Source organism: Urocitellus parryii, chromosome 5 (assembly GCF_045843805.1).
Source record: "Urocitellus parryii isolate mUroPar1 chromosome 5, mUroPar1.hap1, whole genome shotgun sequence".
Classification (NCBI taxonomy): Eukaryota; Metazoa; Chordata; class Mammalia; order Rodentia; family Sciuridae; genus Urocitellus; species Urocitellus parryii.
In genome coordinates this window covers 62302723-62322287 of record NC_135535.1, presented here as the reverse complement: position 1 = coordinate 62322287, position 19565 = coordinate 62302723, and the positions used below count along the sequence as shown (strand labels likewise).

The 19565-nt window shown below is 38.7% G+C and overlaps 1 protein-coding gene across 4 annotated transcripts in view; it reads right to left on the bottom strand.

Moving 5' to 3' along the window:
• The window catches only part of Cbx5 (chromobox 5), a 40074-nt gene that overhangs the window by 13267 nt on the left and 7242 nt on the right, over positions 1-19565 (bottom strand). For 3 of the 4 annotated variants that reach the window (XM_026398822.2, XM_026398824.2, XM_026398826.2), the window contains exons 2-3: positions 6469-6646; positions 711-897 (exon numbers count right to left, since the gene is read on the bottom strand). In XM_026398822.2, the coding sequence (XP_026254607.1) occupies positions 711-897; positions 6469-6646 (365 nt within the window). Of the gene's footprint in view, positions 1-710; positions 898-6468; positions 6647-8382; positions 8440-19565 lie in introns of those variants that run through there. The other variant, XM_026398825.2, reaches the window with a different exon arrangement.

The following is a 19565-nucleotide window of genomic DNA, read 5'->3' as shown; positions in this document are numbered from 1 at the left end:
CTTTTCCATTCTTAAAAAATTCATCAAAGATTCTCCCTCTCTAAAATAACTAAATCTTCTATTTACTGAGAAGTCAAAGTAGTTAAATGGTGCTGATTTAATTTTGCCACTTTAATACAAATCCATTGACCACAAATTACATTTCCCACTCAGCCAGAAGGGGGCGCTGCAGTTAACCAACAAACCTCCGGAAAGCTTTTGTTCTAGGTACATCCTTAGAACAGAAATACCTAAAATAAAACAGTTTGTGAATGCTATGGTTTGCACACATAGTGTTCCCCAAAGACTCCTGTGTTGAGGCTTGGTCCCCATGCAGCAATGTTAGGAGGTGGGGCTTTTGGGAGAATGAATCCACTGATAGCTGAATGGGATACTAGGAGGTGGTGGAATCTATAGGCAGGGGGACATGCTTTTGAGGAAGTAGGTCACCCGGGCATGCCCTTGTTGGTTCCTGGCCTCCCCTTCCCCTTTCTCCTCTGCTTCTAAGCTGCCATGAATTGAGCAGCTCTGCTTTGCCATTCCCTTTGGCCATGATGTCCAGCCTAGCCTCAGACTCAAAGCAATGGAGTCAACAACCATGAACTAAAAGCTCCGAAACAGTGAGTCAAAACAAATCTTTCCTTTTTTTTTTTTTTCCCCCTTCATGTATTTGTCACAGCAACAAAAAGCTAACACAGTGGCACAGTGGGGAACAGGGAAAGGAAACTTACCTCTCTCTTTTTTTTTGATTTGATATCATCAGCACTGTTTGAAAAATTGGATTTCCTCTTGTTACTTTCTGACTTCTCCCTGGGTTTGTTATTCTCACCCTCCTTCATCTTCTTATACTTTTTCATAAACTCAGAAATTAGCTCAGGACAATCCAAATTTTTCTCTGGTTCCCAAGTATTGTGCTCCCTGGGCAAGAAGATTGGAGAAAAGAGGAAAATGAGTGTACAAAAAAAAAAAAAAAAAATCAGGCATTTTTTTTGTTGTTGTTGTTGTTTTTTGAACCAGGGATTGAACTCACTGAGCCACATCCCCAGCTTAAAAAAAAAAAAAAAATATATATATATATATATATATATGTATATTGTATTTTTAAGATTGAGATAGGATCTTGCTACATTGTTGAGGTTGGTTTTAAATTTGCAATCCTCCTGTCTCAATCTCCCCAGCCACTGAGCTTACAGGTGTATGTATTTCAGCATTTCATTCTTATTTACTAATTTTTGGCAGTACTGGGAAGAACCCAGGGATGCTCTACCACTGAGCTACATAGTTTCACATTTTTTTAATTATAAATTTTAAATCTATTTATTTTTGCAGTACTGGAATTAAACCCAGGAGCACCTTACCACTGAGCTACACCTCCAGCCTTTTATTTTATTTTATTTTGAGACAGGGTCTCCTTAAATTGCCCAGACTGGCCTTGAATTTGTAATCCTCCTGCCTCACCTCCTGGATCACTGGGATTACAGGTGTACACCACCATGCCTGGCATCCATCTTAGATTTCTACTATGAAAAATGAAAAAACTATGCCGGTACAAAGACTTGTACACAATTATTTACAGCAACATTTCAATAGCCCAAAATGAAAACAAACATCCTTCAACTGGACAAACTGGTATATTCATACAAGATAATGCTATTCAGCAACAAAAAGAAACAAAATACTAACATATGCTACAACTTCAAAGAACCTCAAAAACATTAAACTAAGTGAAAGAAATGGAAAGCAGATTAGTGGTTGCTTGAGGTTGAAGATGGGAGTTGGCATTAACTACAAATGGGTTGAATGGAATTCTGGGGGATGGAGGCATATAAACGTTCTGAAATTGGAGTGTAGTAATAACTGCACCACTCTACAAATTTATGAGAAATTACTGAATTGTATAATTTCAGCGAGTGAATTTTATACTATGTAGATTACACCTCAGTAAAGCTGTTCAACAGTTCAAATTTAGGGCAGAAGGTTATAACTCAGTGGTAGAGTACTTGCCTAGCATGTATGAGGCCCTGAGTTCATTTCCTTGTAGTACCATGTTAAAAATTCTTTTTGAGGGCTGGGGTTGTGGCTCAGAGGTAGAGAGCTCGCCTAGCATGCATGAGGCACTGGGTTTAATCCTCAGCACCACATAAAGTAAAATAAAGACATTGTGTCCACCTATAACCAAAATATTAAAAAAAAACTTTTTGAAACTTGAATTATGCCTTATTAAGCAAGAAATATGATTTAACATATAATCAACCATTTGTACAACTCTTGAAAAAAAGGGCAACCTAATAATCATTCACCTCCAGTTTTTAAAAAAAATTTTTTAATTGTAGATGGACATGATACCTTTATTTATTTATTTTTACGTGCTGCTGGGGATCAAACCCAGGGCTTCACACATGCAAGGCAAGCGCTCTACTACTAAGCCACAACCCCAGCCCCTCACCTCCAGTTTTCATTGTCCTAAATGTTACTCATATTTTGGGAAAAAGTTTTTAAGTATTGGAGGACTTAAATAGTCACATAGAAAAAGGCAATGAAGTTAGGTGTGGTGCTGCATGGCTAGAATCCCAGCAGCTCAGGAGGCCGAGGAAGGAAGATTACAAATTCAAGGCCAGCCTCAGCGACTTAGTGAGGCCCTAAGCAACTCAGAGAAACCCTGTCTCAAAAAAAAAAAAAAAGCTAAGGACTTAGTTCACCACTAAAGCGCCCCTGGATTCAATCCCCAGTATCAAAAAAAGAAAAAAAAGGGCAATACAGTACTATACTAAATCACCACAATAAAGACAAAGAAGTAGGATTTGGATTATATTAATTCAAATGGACTCAAGAGTACTGTCACTAGTCATTCAAAAATATTTTCATATTCTCAACAACAAAAAAATCATTCACACAACTCTTCTCCCAAACCCAGAAACCATATAGTTTACTATTCCAGAGGAAATTAAGGCACCAAAATCAAAAGTCACAACAACACTAACACAAGAAGTAGACTTGGGGGTGGGAAAGAGTCTGCTGATAGCAAAAAAGCCTGACCTGTGATGGGATTATCTCTTTCTTACCATTTTGGCACTGCTGCTTCTATTTTAACAATTTTCACCCAAAAGAAAGCACAATATAATTTAAAAAGGATTTTAGAACCAAAGAAATCTTTTTTTAAAAAAAAATATTTATTTTTTAGTTGCACACAATACCTTTATTTTGTTTATTTTTTTAATGTGGTTCTGAGGATTGAACCCAGGGCCTCGCGCGTGCTAGGCGAGTGCTCTACCCCTTAGCCACAACCTCAGCCTCCCCTGGCCCCCGAACCCCCCCCAGCCAAAAATCTTGATACTGGATTTTTGTTATACTATCACAGGTTATGTGATCTTTAGGAAACAGCCTCACTAATTTCCTCATCTGGAAACTGAAAATACCTCTAAAGGCTTGTGTGTATGTGTGTGTGTGTGTGTGTGTGTGTGTGTGTTTGTTTTACTATGAGTTGACCCCAAGGGCAACCTACCACTGAGCTACATCCCCAACTTTTTATTTTTTACACTTGATCTTAGCCAAAAGGCCGAGAAGCGATCAACTTTTTATTTTTTAAGACATGGTTATCATGAAGTTGCCAAAACTGGCCTCAAAATTGTGATCTTCCTGCCTCAGCCTCCTAAATCCTGGGATTACAGGTGTGCACCACCATGCCCAGTTCTTCTAAAGGTTTTTATGAGAATTAAATAGAACAGAGGAAGTAGAATCTGATCACTGCTTAGCACATACACTAGTGGTTTCATTTTCTGCAATTTTTAAAAATATTTATTTTTTAGCTTTAGGTGGACAGAATATCTTTTTATTTTATTTTTATGTGGTGCTGAGGATCAAATCCAGTGCCTCACGCATGCCAGGCAAGCGCCCTACTACTTGAGCCATATCCCTAGCCCCTCATTTTCTGCAATTTAATTTACCTGTGGTTGACTGCAATACAAAAGTATTAATTGGAAAATTCCAGGAAATAAACAATTAGTACACTTTAAATGGCATGCGTTTTGAGCAACATAATGAAATGTTGCACCATCTCACTCTGTTCTGTGAATGTCAATCATCCTTTGACCAAAGTTTCCACACACTATCTGCCCAATATCACTTAGTAGTTATCTCCACTATCAGACTATCATGGTATTTGTAGTGCTTATGTTCAAATAACCCTATGCAGTAGCCTAACACTATATTAGAATGCCTATGTTACTCACCTCACTTCATCGTATCACAAGCACTATATCATCTCATGTCATCATAAGAAGGGTAAGTACAATAAATATTTGAGGGAAATTCACATTCACATAACTTTTATTGCTGTATGTTGCTACAACTATTCCATTTTATCATTAATTAGCTGTTGGGGCTGGGGATGTGGCTCAAGCGGTAGCGCGCTTGCCTGGCATGCGTGCGGCCTGGGTTCAATCCTCAGCACCACATACAAAGATGTTGTGTCCGCCGAAAAAACTAAAAAATAAGTATTAAAATAATAATAATAATAATTAGCTGTTAATCTCTCTCTCTTTTTTTTTTAGTACCAGGGATCAAACTCAGAGTCACTCTATAGCTGAGCCATATCCCCAGCCCTATTATGTATTTTATAGAGACAAGGTCTCACTGACTTGCTTAGTGCATCGCTATTGTTGAGGCTGGCTTTGAACTCATGATCCTCCTGCCTCAGTCTCCCAAACCACTGGGATTATAGGTATGCACCGCCCCGCCCAGCATTAGTTGTAATCTCTACTGTGCCTAACTTAAAAATTAAATTTTGTCATAGATATATAAGAAAAAAACATATAGTGCATTTATATACGATTCAATATTGTCCACGGATTCAGCATCCACAGAGGGTATCCACTAGCACTCAGGCAGGTACTTTTGTTGTCAAACGCTGGGTTAAAGGGCCAAATTTGTTCCAGTCATTTATGAGTCCCAGGTATTGATGACAAAGTAAGGATCAGTGCTTAACCTGTCTTTCCCAAACTTCATCTTCTTCCTTTTTATCTATGGTGAGATACCAGTAGCTCAAAAGAGATAGTTTTAAATACCTTAGTACTTCTAGTTGTGATTTGATGGACCTAAAGAACTCCCTCAAAATCTTTTGTTATTATTTTAATTCCTACCTCACGGTGCTCTCAGTCTCCCCTAAACTCAGTGGTTCTTATCTAGTGGAAGTTGTATTACCACCACTCTTTAAAAATATGGAAAGCATCTTCAGATTGGTGTACTACCCACGTATAGTACTCTAGGTGCTAGAGATGCTAGGTATCTTACAATGCTTGAATTATCTCTTATTTTGAGATAGGGTCTTACTACATTGCCAGGATGGCCTTGAACTTGTGATCCTTCTGCCTCAGTTTCTTAATAAGTTGCTGGGACTAGAGGCATGTGCCACCACACCTGGGCTATGTTTGAAATTTCTGCAAAAATGGGCTGGAGATGTGGCTCAGCGGTAGCGCGCTCGCCTGGCATGCGTGCGGCCCGGGTTCGATCCTCAGCACCACATACCAACAAAGATGTTGTGTCCACCGAGAACTAAAAAAAAAAATAAATATTAAAAAATTCTCTCTCTCTCTCTCTCTCTCTCTCTCCTCTCACTCTCTCTTTAAAAAAAAAAAAAAAAAAAAAGAAATTTCTGCAAATAAAATGTTGACCTCAAATAAGTCTTTCAATAAGATGTATAATTCATCTTGATACAGTTTTAAGATCCGATTCAGGCTAGATGACTTACTTCTTTCTATGCTATAATATACATATTTTTATCTTAGTTGTATCCCAAATACTGCTACTACCAACAGTTTATACTTACACTAAGCTTATGATTCAGACTCTATACATCTACCCAACAACTCTCAAGTACTTTTTCTTTTCTTTTTTTTTTTTTTAAATATTTATTTTTAGTTTTCGGTGGACACAACATCTTTATTTTATTTTTATGTGGTGCTGAGGATCAAACCCAGTGCCGCACGCATGCCAGGCGAGTGCGCTACCGCTTGAGCCACATCCCCAGCCCTCAAGTACTTTTTCTTATCCAAATTTTATTGAAGAGAAATAAGGAAATTAGCCAAGATCATCCAGCTTGCGTCTTAAGTGGTGAAACAAGAATATGGAAACTTTGGTTCCCAAGGCCTATGCTCCTTAACCAATCCATTATCCTGCCCCTCAAAAGCTGTATCAAAACATCAGCTCCAGGCTGGGTTTGTAGCTCTCCCAGCATGTGTGAGGCCCTGATGCTACATAAAACTAAATAAATAAAATAAAGGTTTGTGTCCAACTACAACTAAAAGAAAATTTAAAAAGAAAAAAATCAGTTCCATGAGAAGGGAGACTACTTAGTGACTTCTGCACCTTCTGATTCTTCGGAGAGGTAAAAAAAGGTGGGGGGAAAAAGACAATGACCGTGGTGGCTCATGGGTGAGTAAACCAATGGTCTCTACCTCTATAGAGTCCTAAAGCCTGAAAAAAAGCACTTACTCAGAAAAGCCTTTCCACTTCAGCAGATACTCCACTTGGCCCTTAACCACACGCCTGTCTAACACCTTCTCCACAACATACTCCTCCTCATCCTCTGAAGAAGAACTGTCAGCTGTCCTCTTGGTTTTCTTTCCCATGTCGCACACTATTCCACCTGAAGGACTAAGGCCACGGGTTCCTGCAAAGGGGAAAGACGAAATGGTTACAACCTTTGTGAGGATTAAAAACTTTGTCTCTTATCAATGTGATGAAAGGGAGAGAACAAAGTTTCCCAACATTCTATATAGACAGCTTAAGAACTTAATTTAAACAAAAAGAATTTAATTAAAAAAAGGATCAATTCCTCAATCCCCCAGCTACAATTTTCTCTTTGTCGAAAGAGATGAAAATTATCAGATGGCAGTTATCTAACTCCTGGTTACTTTTGTAACTGTTTTTAAGCCTGGAACTCAAAGAGAAAATGTGGAAAACCTTTGGTTAAATGAACCAAGACAGAATGAAAACATTTCCCTACAAGGTGAATAGAGTCTTTATAAAAATGAAAAAAGAAGCCACCAATATGTAACTTTTCTCTAATCTGAGCATCTTGACCAGTCTCTTAGCACAAAAAAGGCCTTGCTTAGGCATCTTTCACCACATTTTCAGTGACTCAGTACATTTCCTTGAAACAAATTGAGCTTGTCCCTCCAGAGCATCCATCAGCTCACAAGAGCAAGGCTGACATCTCAAACACACTAAGCCTCCTTTTCCAGCATGCTCATTTGGGGATGGGAGGGAAGAAGAAAAACTTTTTAGTCCTAAAATTCAAAATTAGTCACTGGATTATTCAGTAATTCCCATGGCTCAACTAACCCAAATAGTTAAGGAGGTCCCTCTCCTCTTAACTGAAGTTGACTCTGGGCCAAAGGAAGAGGAGGAAAAAGAAGTCTGGCCCCAGACTCAGCATCAACATTAAGCCTCCTCAAAACACAGAGGAGCCATTCATAGGCCCAAGGAAAGCTGAAGCAAGGCAAAACTAATGGAAATTGAGTTAAGCCCAGAAATATGCACAACAGGGGGTGCTCCATAAAGACTCTAGTTTTTTAAAAATTCAACACTGTTGTTACCATAACCATATTTAAGAATTCTTCCTTAACCATGTTAAATGATGCCTACAGTCTGGATTATAGAGTACCAGGGATTGTTTTCTTAGCTGAACTTCATTTTTATTTTGCTGTTATCTTTAAAGATGTTTTTCAGCACTCCTAAACATTACCATGTTAACCAGGAAACCACTCCCAGGAATAAGGACCACTAATGTCAGAATTATGTTCATGTCAAGTAAACATAAAAAGTTACATCAATTAGCTTCAAATTCGATTTTAAGAAATTATTGCAATATTATTGGAAACCACATTCTAGAACTTACTGCAATAGGTATACACATCCTAAAAACTGCCTGTACCCATAACTGCCCTATAATAAAACTAAGTTTTCATTAAAATACTTTATCTGGAAAAGAGTATGGGAGAATGTTAAATGGGTGTTTTTAAAATAATCTTTCCATGAATTTAGAAGAGACTCCTAAGCTGCAAGAAAACAGATCTGATTTTGGTTTATTTAAATAAAAACAGCCTCCGACCTCACCAGAGACAGGAAATGTCATATTCCAGGGAGAGTCCCCACCCCCACCCCCACTCACCTTGGAATTTCCGGGAGCTGAGCAGTTTAGGTCAGAACGCTGGGGTAAAAACCAGCCCCATGTTAGATGCATGCAGTTAAGCATTGTGGCTATGGCCTCCCCTGCCTCAGCAGGAAAAACAAGGATTTACATATGTGTTCTTCAGTTTGAGGGAGGGAAAAGGAAAATTTCCCTTTATCCCTTCATGAAGCCCCCAAAGTAGAAAATGAATGGGGGTTCCCTCCTTTACCTACCGGATCGCCCCAGTTCTTTCTTTCCCTCTGGGCTAACAGGAGGGGCCTCCCCTCCCAGGTCTGGGGCTTGGCGGGCAGGCAGCTCCCCCGCCCCCACCCAGCTGCCTGGGCGCCACTGCGCAGCTGTCCCAGTCCGTTGCCATGGCAACTGGCAGCCTTACTAGACTGAGGGGGAGAGGCAAATGGAAAAGTTAAAAGGCTTAACTTTCCTTTTCAGTGATGACTGGGTGGAGAAGTTGGACAGCACCTCCCTTGGCCTCAAGGCAAGGCATTCAGAAACCAAGGGAATTGGTTCTTGGGTTTTAATTTCAAAACTTATGCTTATTACTCTAAAAGCATTGTGAATTAATCAATAGCAATTTAAGATCATCTAATAAGATTATAGCTCACTGAAAGGAGGAATGGAAAGGCCAGGTCCTTCTACAACAAGATCTGTACCCTAACCCACCAGAAGCACTTGTAGACAAGGCCTTTTTCACCATCTGTATGGTACTGTTAATGGGCTAGGGTTGTAGCTCAATGGTAAAGTGTTTGCCTGGCATAAGTGAGGCCCTATGTTTGAGCACCACACTGGAGGAAAAAAAAAAACTCCCTGTGTATAGTACAATTATTAAAATTGTTTGGGAGGTAATCAGAGGAAAGAGGGGGAGGGGAAGCATTTCAAAGATACCATATAAGGGATGGAGATATGCTCAGATGGGAGATTAATTGCCTCAAATGCACAAGACCCTGGCTGGGTTCAATCCCCAGCACCACCAAAAAAACAAAAAGATACCATATGAGCTTTCTTCTTGGGAGGAACACTAGACACAGAACCAGAATCCAAAGGCTTGAAATACTGACCAAAAAAACCTTACAACTGAAATTATAGCTAGGGAAAAAATTAATCCTTAATACAGCAGTTACATAAAGGAAGGGAGAGTAGGTTAGCCAAAACCACTGCTGTTGAACTATTTATTCTCACTTGATTTTTTTGTTTTAGTACTAAAGATTGAACCCTAGAGTGCTTTACCACTGAGCTACATCCCGTCCTTATGCTTTGTGACAGGGTCTCCCTCAATTGTTGAGGCTGGCCTTGAAGTTAGAATCCTCCAACCTCCTTGCTTCTTTATCTTTCTTTCTTTCTGTGTGTGTGTGTGTATGTGTGTGTGTGTGCTGCAGTGCTGGGGATTGAACCCATTGAACCCACAGCCTTGTGCATGCGAGACAACAAGCACTCTACCATCTGAGCTGTATCCCCAGCCCTCTCACTCTTTTTTTTTGGTACCAGGGATTGAACCCAGGGGTGCTTAACCACTGAGCCACATCACTAGCCCTTTTCTTTTTTTTTTTTTTTTTTTTAATTTTGAGACAGGGACTCACTACCTCGTTTAGTTGCTGAAGTTGGCTCTGAACTGGCAATCCAATTCTCCTCCCTCGGCCTCAAGAGCTGCTGGGATTACAGACCTGCATCACCATGCCCTAGTCATTCTTGCAATGTTGTTATGAAATGGATCTTTTAATAATTATTATCCATCTGATACACATTATTAATACATCATTCCCTATGTCAACAATCCCTAATACTTGAGAAAAGGAGAACTGGGATGAAGAGACTAAATGCCATAAATTTTGCTTTTAATTATCTTATTTTTTTAAATATATTTTTTAAGTTGTTGCTAGACCTTTATTTTATTTATTTATGTGGTGCTGAGAATGGAATCCAGTGTCTCACACATGCCAGGCAAGTGTGCTACCACTTAGCCCCAGCGCCAGCCTTAAACAAACATTTTAGATCTCCCAAATCCTACTCTGCTTTACATACAGGAACTTTATCTTATTTTACTTTTTATAGTGTTAAGGTCTGGTGCATTCTAAGCGCACTCTACCACTGAGCTACAATAGCAGTCCTATGTGGGAACTTTGTTTTTTATGATACTGGGGATTAAACCCAGAGGCATGCTACCACTAAACTACATCCCTAGCCCTTTTATTTTTTTAAATATTTTTCAAAATTTTGAGACAAGGTATGAGTAAATTGCAAAGGTGGGCCCCTGAACTTGCCATTCTCCTTCCTCAGTCTCCAAAATAGCTGGGATTAAAGATGCGCACCACCATTCCCAGCTCTTATATGGGAACTTCACAGCCAGAGACTGCTGCCATGGGATAGAAGGAAAAGGAACAATCAAAAGCAAAGAATCTGTTGGGCTGGGTAGCACAAGCCTGCAATTCCAGCAGCAGGAGGCTGAAGCGGAAGGATTGTCAGTTTGAGGCAGCTTCAGGAACTTTGTGAGACCCTGTCTCAAATAAGAAAATTAAAAAGGGCTGGGGATGTAGCTCAGTGTGTGAGACCCCTTGGTATTAAAATAAAAGAATCTGATTGAATAATAGCAGACAAATAAAGGTGATTATTTGGTTGTCAGACAGAAAAAAAAACAGCTATTACAGGTCAGAAAAGTCAAAATTTTTAATTATAGGGGATTTCCTCAAAATTGAAAGGACCCATCAGGAAACCTCTGAGTAAAAATTGCCTTTTTTCAACTCTTCTTACTTTTCTTAACTTTTCATAATTAAGGAATCTAAAAACAATGCCATAGAAATTAAAATAGTGTCCTGATTTTTCATTAATTTGCCATGTGTGATCATGAATAAATAAATTTTAGATCTAACCCTAGTATCATTAAAACAGGCCAAATAAATCCCCACTTCCTACCTCCTAGGGAAAGGGTGAGTTTATGTTGAAATCAAAGAGCTATTATGTCTTCCAAAAAGAACCTTTTGTAAAAATAAGTTAGGGTCCAATACCACAGCAGAAAGAAATATGTGACCTTCCAAATTCCTAAGCCCATAAACCATACCACATGCAGTAACTCCTGCGGTTCAACATGTTAGCAGATAGTTAAGAAAAGCGAGGAACAGTACCTCTGTAAAGGAACTGGAAAAGTAATAAAACTTCAGAGAAGAGTAGGTATGTTCTCTCAAGGGTCAAGTACTCATTCCTACATCTTAAAACTCACAAAATGTGGGAGATAGCAGAATGAAAAGACAGTAATTCTGTGAAGGAATAAAAGACAGGAAAAACACATTTTGGTGAAACCTTTCAGAAAAAGAAAAGAATTCATGCTGGGGATATAGCTCTACTGTAGAGTGCATACTTAGCATCACGAGACCAGTGTCTGATCACAAAAAAAGAGTGAATTCAACGAATAACCATACTAAATATTCTAGTGTCCACTCTTCCCCCTAAAACATCCTGAAATTAAGGTTCAGGTCTACTCTCTTCTTCTCATTCTTAAGAACTCCCTAAAGGACACATGGGGCTGAGGTCCTTTTCTCTTTGGGAAATGGGTTTTCTAACAGCTGACAAATAGAATTGGGCCTGATGCCAGGAGTCAGAGTCCAACCATAATATTCTTTAAAGAATGGCATGCAATTGTCTTGTAAATCTCCTGGACAGTCACAGATCAGAAGCTGGCAAGGATGACGACATAGTTCTGATGGAATGTGTCTTATCTTAACCTTGAAGTTACAGATCTGCTCAGGAGCAGCAGTAAAAAATGAGAAATGCACTCAGACATCGGAGGGGACATAATTCTCTTTTAGACAGTGCGACCCAGTGTATTAGGGTCAAATGAAACACAAAGCCAGACAGACAATTTAAGGGCTAGAGCCTGGACCAGATAAAGCATCAAGACTGGTGGTTCACGCTGAGCTTGGGAGAAGGGAGCTTTCTGGTATGAGAAATGAGAATCTGTTGGCAGGATGATGAAGTGATTAAGGTAGAATTCTGATACTACCACAGAGGAGGAGAAGAGGAGCCTCTGCAACCTTATCCTTGTGGAAATCTTCACAAAAAGGGGTGAGCAGCTTCTCGAGTTTCTAGAGAGTCTTTCAACCAAGACAGCTCCCAATGCTTTCTTGAACACGGATAAAGGATAAAATTCTCTGGTAAAAGGATTAACCACTATAGATAGACTGTACCAGCTACAGCATTAGGACACAGAAAAAGAGCAGCCCCAGCAATCTTTCCTATCAACAATGCAAGGCAAATTCACCTTACAGGCCTCTGAATGCTAGGGGAGAACACCTAAACCAGGGATCCGGACAGAAGGAGGTCCTGGAAGATCATCAAAGAACTTTGTGGTTATGCAGAGTCAGAGCCCACATTCCAAGTCACTGCCAGGGAACTCTTAAAAGTTGAATCGTCCACCAAAAAAAAAAAAAAAAAGGGGGGGGGGTGGGGTGGGGAGGGGAAAGTAAGAAGATAAAGCAGACAGGAAGAAAAAAAATAATTCCATATATTATGCAGTTAAAGAAAAACATTTAAAAACTGTTAGTCCCTAGCAATTACATAGCGAGCATTACAACAAAGCTGGGAATTCCAAAACAACGGATATAAAGGCTAGCTGCTGGCATCAACCAACCAATCAGAAAATCATAAAACCACCCATCATAAGGTTCCCAGTATCAGTTTGCTGTGGTCTCTCTATAACCCTTTATTTATTTATTTGTTTTTCTTTTTGGTAGAGAGGATTGAACCCAGGGACACTTAACCATATCCCCAGCCCTTTTTTGTATTTTATTTAGAGACAGGGTCTCACTGAGTTGCTGAGACTGGTTTGAACTTTTGATCCTCTTGCCTCTGCCTGCAACAAGTCTCTGGGATTACAGGCAGAAGACCCACTATAATTTCTTTTCAATGCCAGCTGCTTCATGACTTTTCTTAGATCTTGGTGTAGCACATTTTATTTACATCACCACTATGAGGAAAAAAGCACAAATAACAGAATTCTGGTATCTTTCTCCAAGCATTCTTTTTATTGTTTAGAAAGAATAAAAATCAATGAATAAACTGCTTCACTGAACTAGATTCTGAAGTATTTAGAGGTAGTAATCAGAACAAAAGTCAAGATGCATAATAAGTGAGCTCTCTTCACTTTCGAGCTTCAATATAAATTATATTACACCCACTAAGTGGGCAAAATCCTCCAGAAAGTCATGGTAAAAGAATAAGGGGGGCTTGGGATATAAAGCTCAGTTGGTAGAGTGCTTGCCTTGCATGCACAAGGCCCTGGGTTCGATCCCCAGCACGCACACACACACACACACACACAAAAAAAAAAAAAAAAAAAAAAAGAAAGAAAGAAAGAAAAAAAGAAACAAGGAAGGCAGAGGGCATATGCAAAGTTGCCTATCACCTGGATTAATTAATTACTGATGAGTGGCTTCAGTAGGCCCAGACTTGATAAATTCCCATTTCTCCCCTAAAGCCCTTGGGGAAAGACAGTAGTTTAGGGAAAGATTAAATTGTCAGGCATAGCACTGTCTTCTAAGTGTCCTCTATATAGTCTTATTCAGCAAATAAAACGGATGAAAACAAACCAAATTTACAGAACCATATTAATCTGCTCTATGTTCTTTGCTCTTTGTGGATATTGAAAGTACCAATGGTCTTAGGTATGTAACCCATACAGCATAAAACTAAAATACCCTCTATAAAGGTGTTTTCTTGTACTAGATTTATGATTTCCAAAGTATTAGCCATGTGGCACTTCAACAAAAAACACAGCATAGAGATGCACATTATAGCTGTCCTGGCTGTCTCGGATTTTGTTAAATGGGCTGATAACTATCAATCCACCTCCACCAAAAGCCCATGAGCACCCAATTCAAGAGGAGTTAAAAGCTTTTTAAATGTCTATTTAAGAGACTGGATTAGGAAAGAGTTGAGGAGGAAGATTAACTGTGGTCATTAACACCCCTATCATTAACAAGCCACATACAGACAACACAAACTTTATTAATAGAGAGGAGTATCTAGAGAGGAAATGCTCTCCCTTTGGCTAGCAAAACTCCAGTTCATGACCCTTGAAAAATCAAGCAAACAGGGCAAAGTGGCTGTTCTTCAGAGGTAGAGCACATACTTAACATGTGATGTCAAGGTTCTGGGTTCCATTCCCACGACCAAAAAAAAAAAAAAATCAGGGACTAAGGCACTGCTTCAACCAGCTACTATGAGGCAATGTATGCTATATGTTGATTATCCAGGCCTCCTAAAACTATGAGCAAGAGAGTAAAGACCTTTGTTCTTTTAGATTAAAACATACACTGTGGACTACCATTATTTTATAAATCAATGTGCACTCTAGAACTCAAATCTAAAAACTGCTTTAAATTGTCAGTCTCGCATATTGTTGTATTTAGCAACAATAAACAAATCTGTATTATCACAATAATTTTATGAATTTTTCTTTTCCTTTTATTAAAATCTACTCAATTTCTTCTCCCAAGCGTCGGTCTTGAAATTTAGTTAGGGCACACCTAAATCCAACCATTGGGCAAAAGGTTAGATATCCAGCCGTTCCAAGATTTATGAGAAAGTAGAACTTGGCACCATTATGGGAAAATGTCTTCCAGATGGTGCTTTCCAACAACTATCTCTGGAACATACTAAACTCATCTCAAGGCACCCCATTCTTAGATGGGTGTTAATCTCACACCCGTTCCTCTCTTAATTAAATGTGATGAAGCATGAACTTAAAAACCTTCTCACCTTTCACAAAGAACATGGCAATTTCACCATAAGTAAATCTTAAGATAATTGGGTAATAGCAATGTTCAGCAGATTACCATGAATCACAGATTTATACATACCACTTTGGCAGATCATGCTCACAAAATATGGAAGGGTTAAAATACTTACCCCAAAATAAAATTATAATTATAAAGCATTTTTCCAACATCAGCCACAAAATTAAAACTCACTCCTTACCCTGGTATTAGCTTGCAGTTTTTGGACATCAGCAGTTTAAGGATTACAAAGACCCCTTCAGGTCCTGTCAACATATCATTTATTTTAAGGAAGAACCTACATTAAGACAATTTTGCTTCTCAGTAGTCTTCTTAGTTTAGTGAAGACATTAAAGAGACATAAAAACTAATTTTCAAAACCATAAACTAAAATCTCTAAAATCTCTCTAATTTCACTGAGAAAATATTAGAATTTAAACCAATGTTAGCAATACTAAAATCTGATTACGACTGCTGACAAAAATTTTTTATATAATTGGAATAAAAAATATCTCAAGACTATAAAACTTCTGGGAGTAAAAGAGCATTCCTTCAACATATGGCATGATTTTGTGCTTTGCCATCACCTTGGTGTATTTGCAATATGAATTATACTGAAGTTCATAGCCTACAATTTAGATAAATAAAATCAAGCCAGTATTGAATTTTTCCCATCCCATACAAGGGTATCCTTGGCAGCTCCTGGGCCATCTATTATGATCCCAACCAATTTCACTCTGTGGCAATTTAAAAGCTGTAAAAAAATACATAATGGGTGATGACAGGAGAAACAAACCCACACCAGAAGTTATTGAACCTTGCAGGTCTTTGCAAGTGTCTCTATTGACATTTAAGTGTGAGTTACTATGCCACAATATCATAAAAGTGTGCTCTACACTTCAGATATATTGATAGTTAAATGCAAAGAAAGGCCACCATCAGATAAATGGCTAAAGGGATGGCCAATCTCAGACCACCCAGCTCTTCAACTGTTTTGACATGTTACTTAAGCCAAGTAAGATTTTTCTTTTTGTACAGTTTCCAACTACTTTCCCAATTCAAATCCTTTGCCAAAGGGATGATTAATGTAGTCATTCTGTTCCTTGCTCTAAAATTGTTTGGTTGGTTATGGGACATTTATTGAGGGTCTAATAACTGCAGTCTACTCCAGTCTTCAACTTAAGGGGATTTTAAGTTTCTCCCTTAGTTAAGCCAGTGCTTGTTAGCACCTTAAAAGGTTGTTACAAAAAAGCAACTTAATGTGCAACTTTTTAACAGTTCTATTCAGAATCTGGAATAAGTAGATATGCCAGATCACTAAATATTGAATTGGAAAGTTCAAAAGTTAAGGATGTTAGCCATTTGCCCTACATATTTATAGGTCTGTTGTGGGAAAAAGAACAAAATATTTCAGGTTTGGAGTTTTCTTTGTGGGATATTTTTAACCTCAATTCCTTAACAGATATAGGGCCAATAAAGTTCTGTACTGAAGTGAGCTTTGATAGTTTGTTTTTCCAGGAAGCAATTAATTTCACTAAGACACGGAATATAGTGCCACAGTTTCTCATACTGTTGAGCTATAGCCCCAGCCCTTTCTATTTATTTGAGACAGGGTGTTGCCCATGCTGGCTTTGAACTTGTGATCTTCCCAGCCTCCCCAACTGCTGGGATTACAGGTATGTATCACTACACTTGGCTTATTACCTTTTTTATCTGTAGGATCAGGGATTCGGGTATAGCTAGCTCAGTGATACAGATCTTGCCTGGGCTCAATCCCCAATAATATACACACACACACACACACAAAAAGTCTGTGGGATCAATAGTAATATCCATCCTCTTTTTCCAAATATTTGTGTCTTTTTGACAGAATCTTGTCAAATGGCCTTTAACTAGTGATCCTCTTGCTTTGGCCTCCCAAGTAAACTGGGATTACAGGCAATGTGCCAAAATGCCTGGCTAGTCATCTGTCCATCTTTCCTGATTTATCTCAAAGAATTAAGTTTCTGATCTTCTCAAAGAACTTTCAGTTCATTATTTTCTTATTTTTAAAAAAATATTTCAAGCCGGGTGTGGTGGCGCACACCTGTAATCCCAGTGACTTCCGGAGCTGAGGCAGGAGGATCGAGACTTCAAAGACAGCCTCAGCAACTTAGTGAGGCACTGAACAACTCAGTGAGACCCTGTCTATAAGTAACTTTTTAAAAAAGGACTGGGGATGCGATTCAGGGGTTAAGTGCCCCTGGATTCAATCCCTGGTACCAAAATAAAATTAAATTTATTACTACTTTTATCTTTACTATTTTTCTTCTGCCTACTTTGGATGAATTTTGGTTGGTTTGTTTAACATAACAGCCTGTGTTGCACAGGTTGGCCATGAACTCCTAGATTCCTAGACTCCTAGAGATCCTCCTGGTCTAGTGCAGTGGCACAGGCTTGTAATTCCAATGATTCCGGAGGCTAAGGCAAGAGAATCCCAAGTTCACAGCCAGCCTCAGCAATTTGGCAAGGCACAAAGGAACTCAGTGAGACCCTGTCTCTAAATAAAACAAAAAAGGGATGGGGATGGGGTTCAATGGCTACATGAACCTGAGGTCAAACCCTGGTACCAAAATGAAAAGAGAGATAGAAGGGCTGGGATTGTGGCTCAGTGGCAGAGCACTTGCCTAGCATGGGTGGGACCTGGGTTTGACTGTCAGCACCACATAAAAATAAAGGCATTGGGGCTGGGGATGTGGCTCAAGCAGTAACGACTCGCCTGGCATGCGAGGGGCGCTGAGTTCCGATTCTCAGCACCACATAAAATAAAGCTGTTGTGTCCACCTAAAAACTAAAAAATAAATATTAAAAAAATTATCTCTTTAAAATAAATAAAGGCATTGTGTTGTATCCATCTACACCTAAAAAATAAATATATATAAAAAAAGAGAGAGATGGATCCTCCTGCCTCGGTTTTCCAAGTGGCTGGGACTACAGGCTGTGAAGATACTTGGGATTTAATTCCTCTTTTTCTAGGGCTTTAAGGTGGAAACCAAGTCGCTGACTTTAGATTCGCTTTTGTAGTTAAGTTTCCCCCTAAGCACTGCACTATCTGTATTTCATGTTTGGATGTCATGCTCTCACTTTCATTCAGTTCAAAATATTTTCTAATTTTCTTTGTTATTGCATATTTGTGTTGCAAGAGATCAAACCCAAGACCATGTACATGCTAAGCTCACATTTTACCACTGAGCTACATCCCCAATCCATGAGTTCCTCTTTAATTCATGGACTACTCAGAAGTGTGTTGTATAGTTCAAAATATTTGGGGACTTTCCAGATGTCTTTGTTACTGACTTCAAACTTTTTTTAAAAAATTTTTTAATATTTATTTTTTAGTTCTCGGCGGACACAACATCTTTGTTGGTATGTGGTGCTGAGGATCGAACCCGGGCCGCACGCATGTCAGGCGAGCGCGCTACCGCTTGAGCCACATCCCCAGCCCCTGACTTCAAACTTAATCACACTGTAATTAAAAAAGAAAAAAAAATTGACACAGCTAGGGATGTAGCTCAGTGATAAGATTTCTTGCCTCAAATGTATGCAGGTTTGATACCCAGTACTGCAAAAACAAAATATAGTGTACACAACTGAATCTTTTGAATATGAGACTTGTATTATGACCAGAGGATGATCTGTTTAGGTTAAGTGTTCTATGTATACTTGAAAAGTACTCTGCTGTCATGTGAACTACTCTGCAAACATCAATTATATGAAGTCTTCTATTTCCCTATTGATCTTTCTACTTATCAATCAGCAAGGTATTAAAATTTCCAAATATAGATTTCTATCATTTCATTTTTCCTTTATGTATTATGAAGCCTTTATTATTAGCTGTTTAAACACAGGATTGTTACATCCTCTTGATGAACTGATTCCTTTATTACCTAACCTGCTGCTATTTGCCCTAACTATGCCATAGATGTTTTATTAAAAAAAGAATAAGAGAGGCTGGGGTTGTGGCTCAGTGGTAGAGTACTCGCCTAGCTTGCATGAGGCACTGGGTTCGATCCTCAGCACCACATATAAATAAATAAAATAAAATAAAGGTCTATCAACAACTTAAAATTTTTTTTGGAAAATATATAGGACATATAGTGGAAGTTAAAAATAACTTTAATAACTTTTCTGAATTATCTGTAAGTTTTATCTATGCTTGTCTCCAGCTACTCATATAAATGAAGTTTGCCTATGTTTTATCAGATCTTTTGAGATAATTTATTGTTGTAAAATACTGAACAAATTAGCAATATATTACCCTCTACAACTCCCTGTGAGGTGAGTCTTACTGATTTAGGGACAAAAACAAGGCACATGGAGTTCAAGGATTTGCCTCCAAAACTAAACTTCAAGATTTCCCAGCCTGTTAGTTGACCTCTTTAGCACAGGGCGTTTTATTCCGACATAATTATGCCCGCTGGCTCAGATTGAACTTGCTTTATTTTCTAAGAAACAGATTACGATCAGAGAAATACTTGAATTCAATTTGGTTCCTCCACTCCATGGAAGAAATAAATAATGTGTGCTACAAAACTTGATCTTAAAACAGCCCTTTCAAGTATACCATTTCTTGATCTCATGCTTGCTAGTGTCCT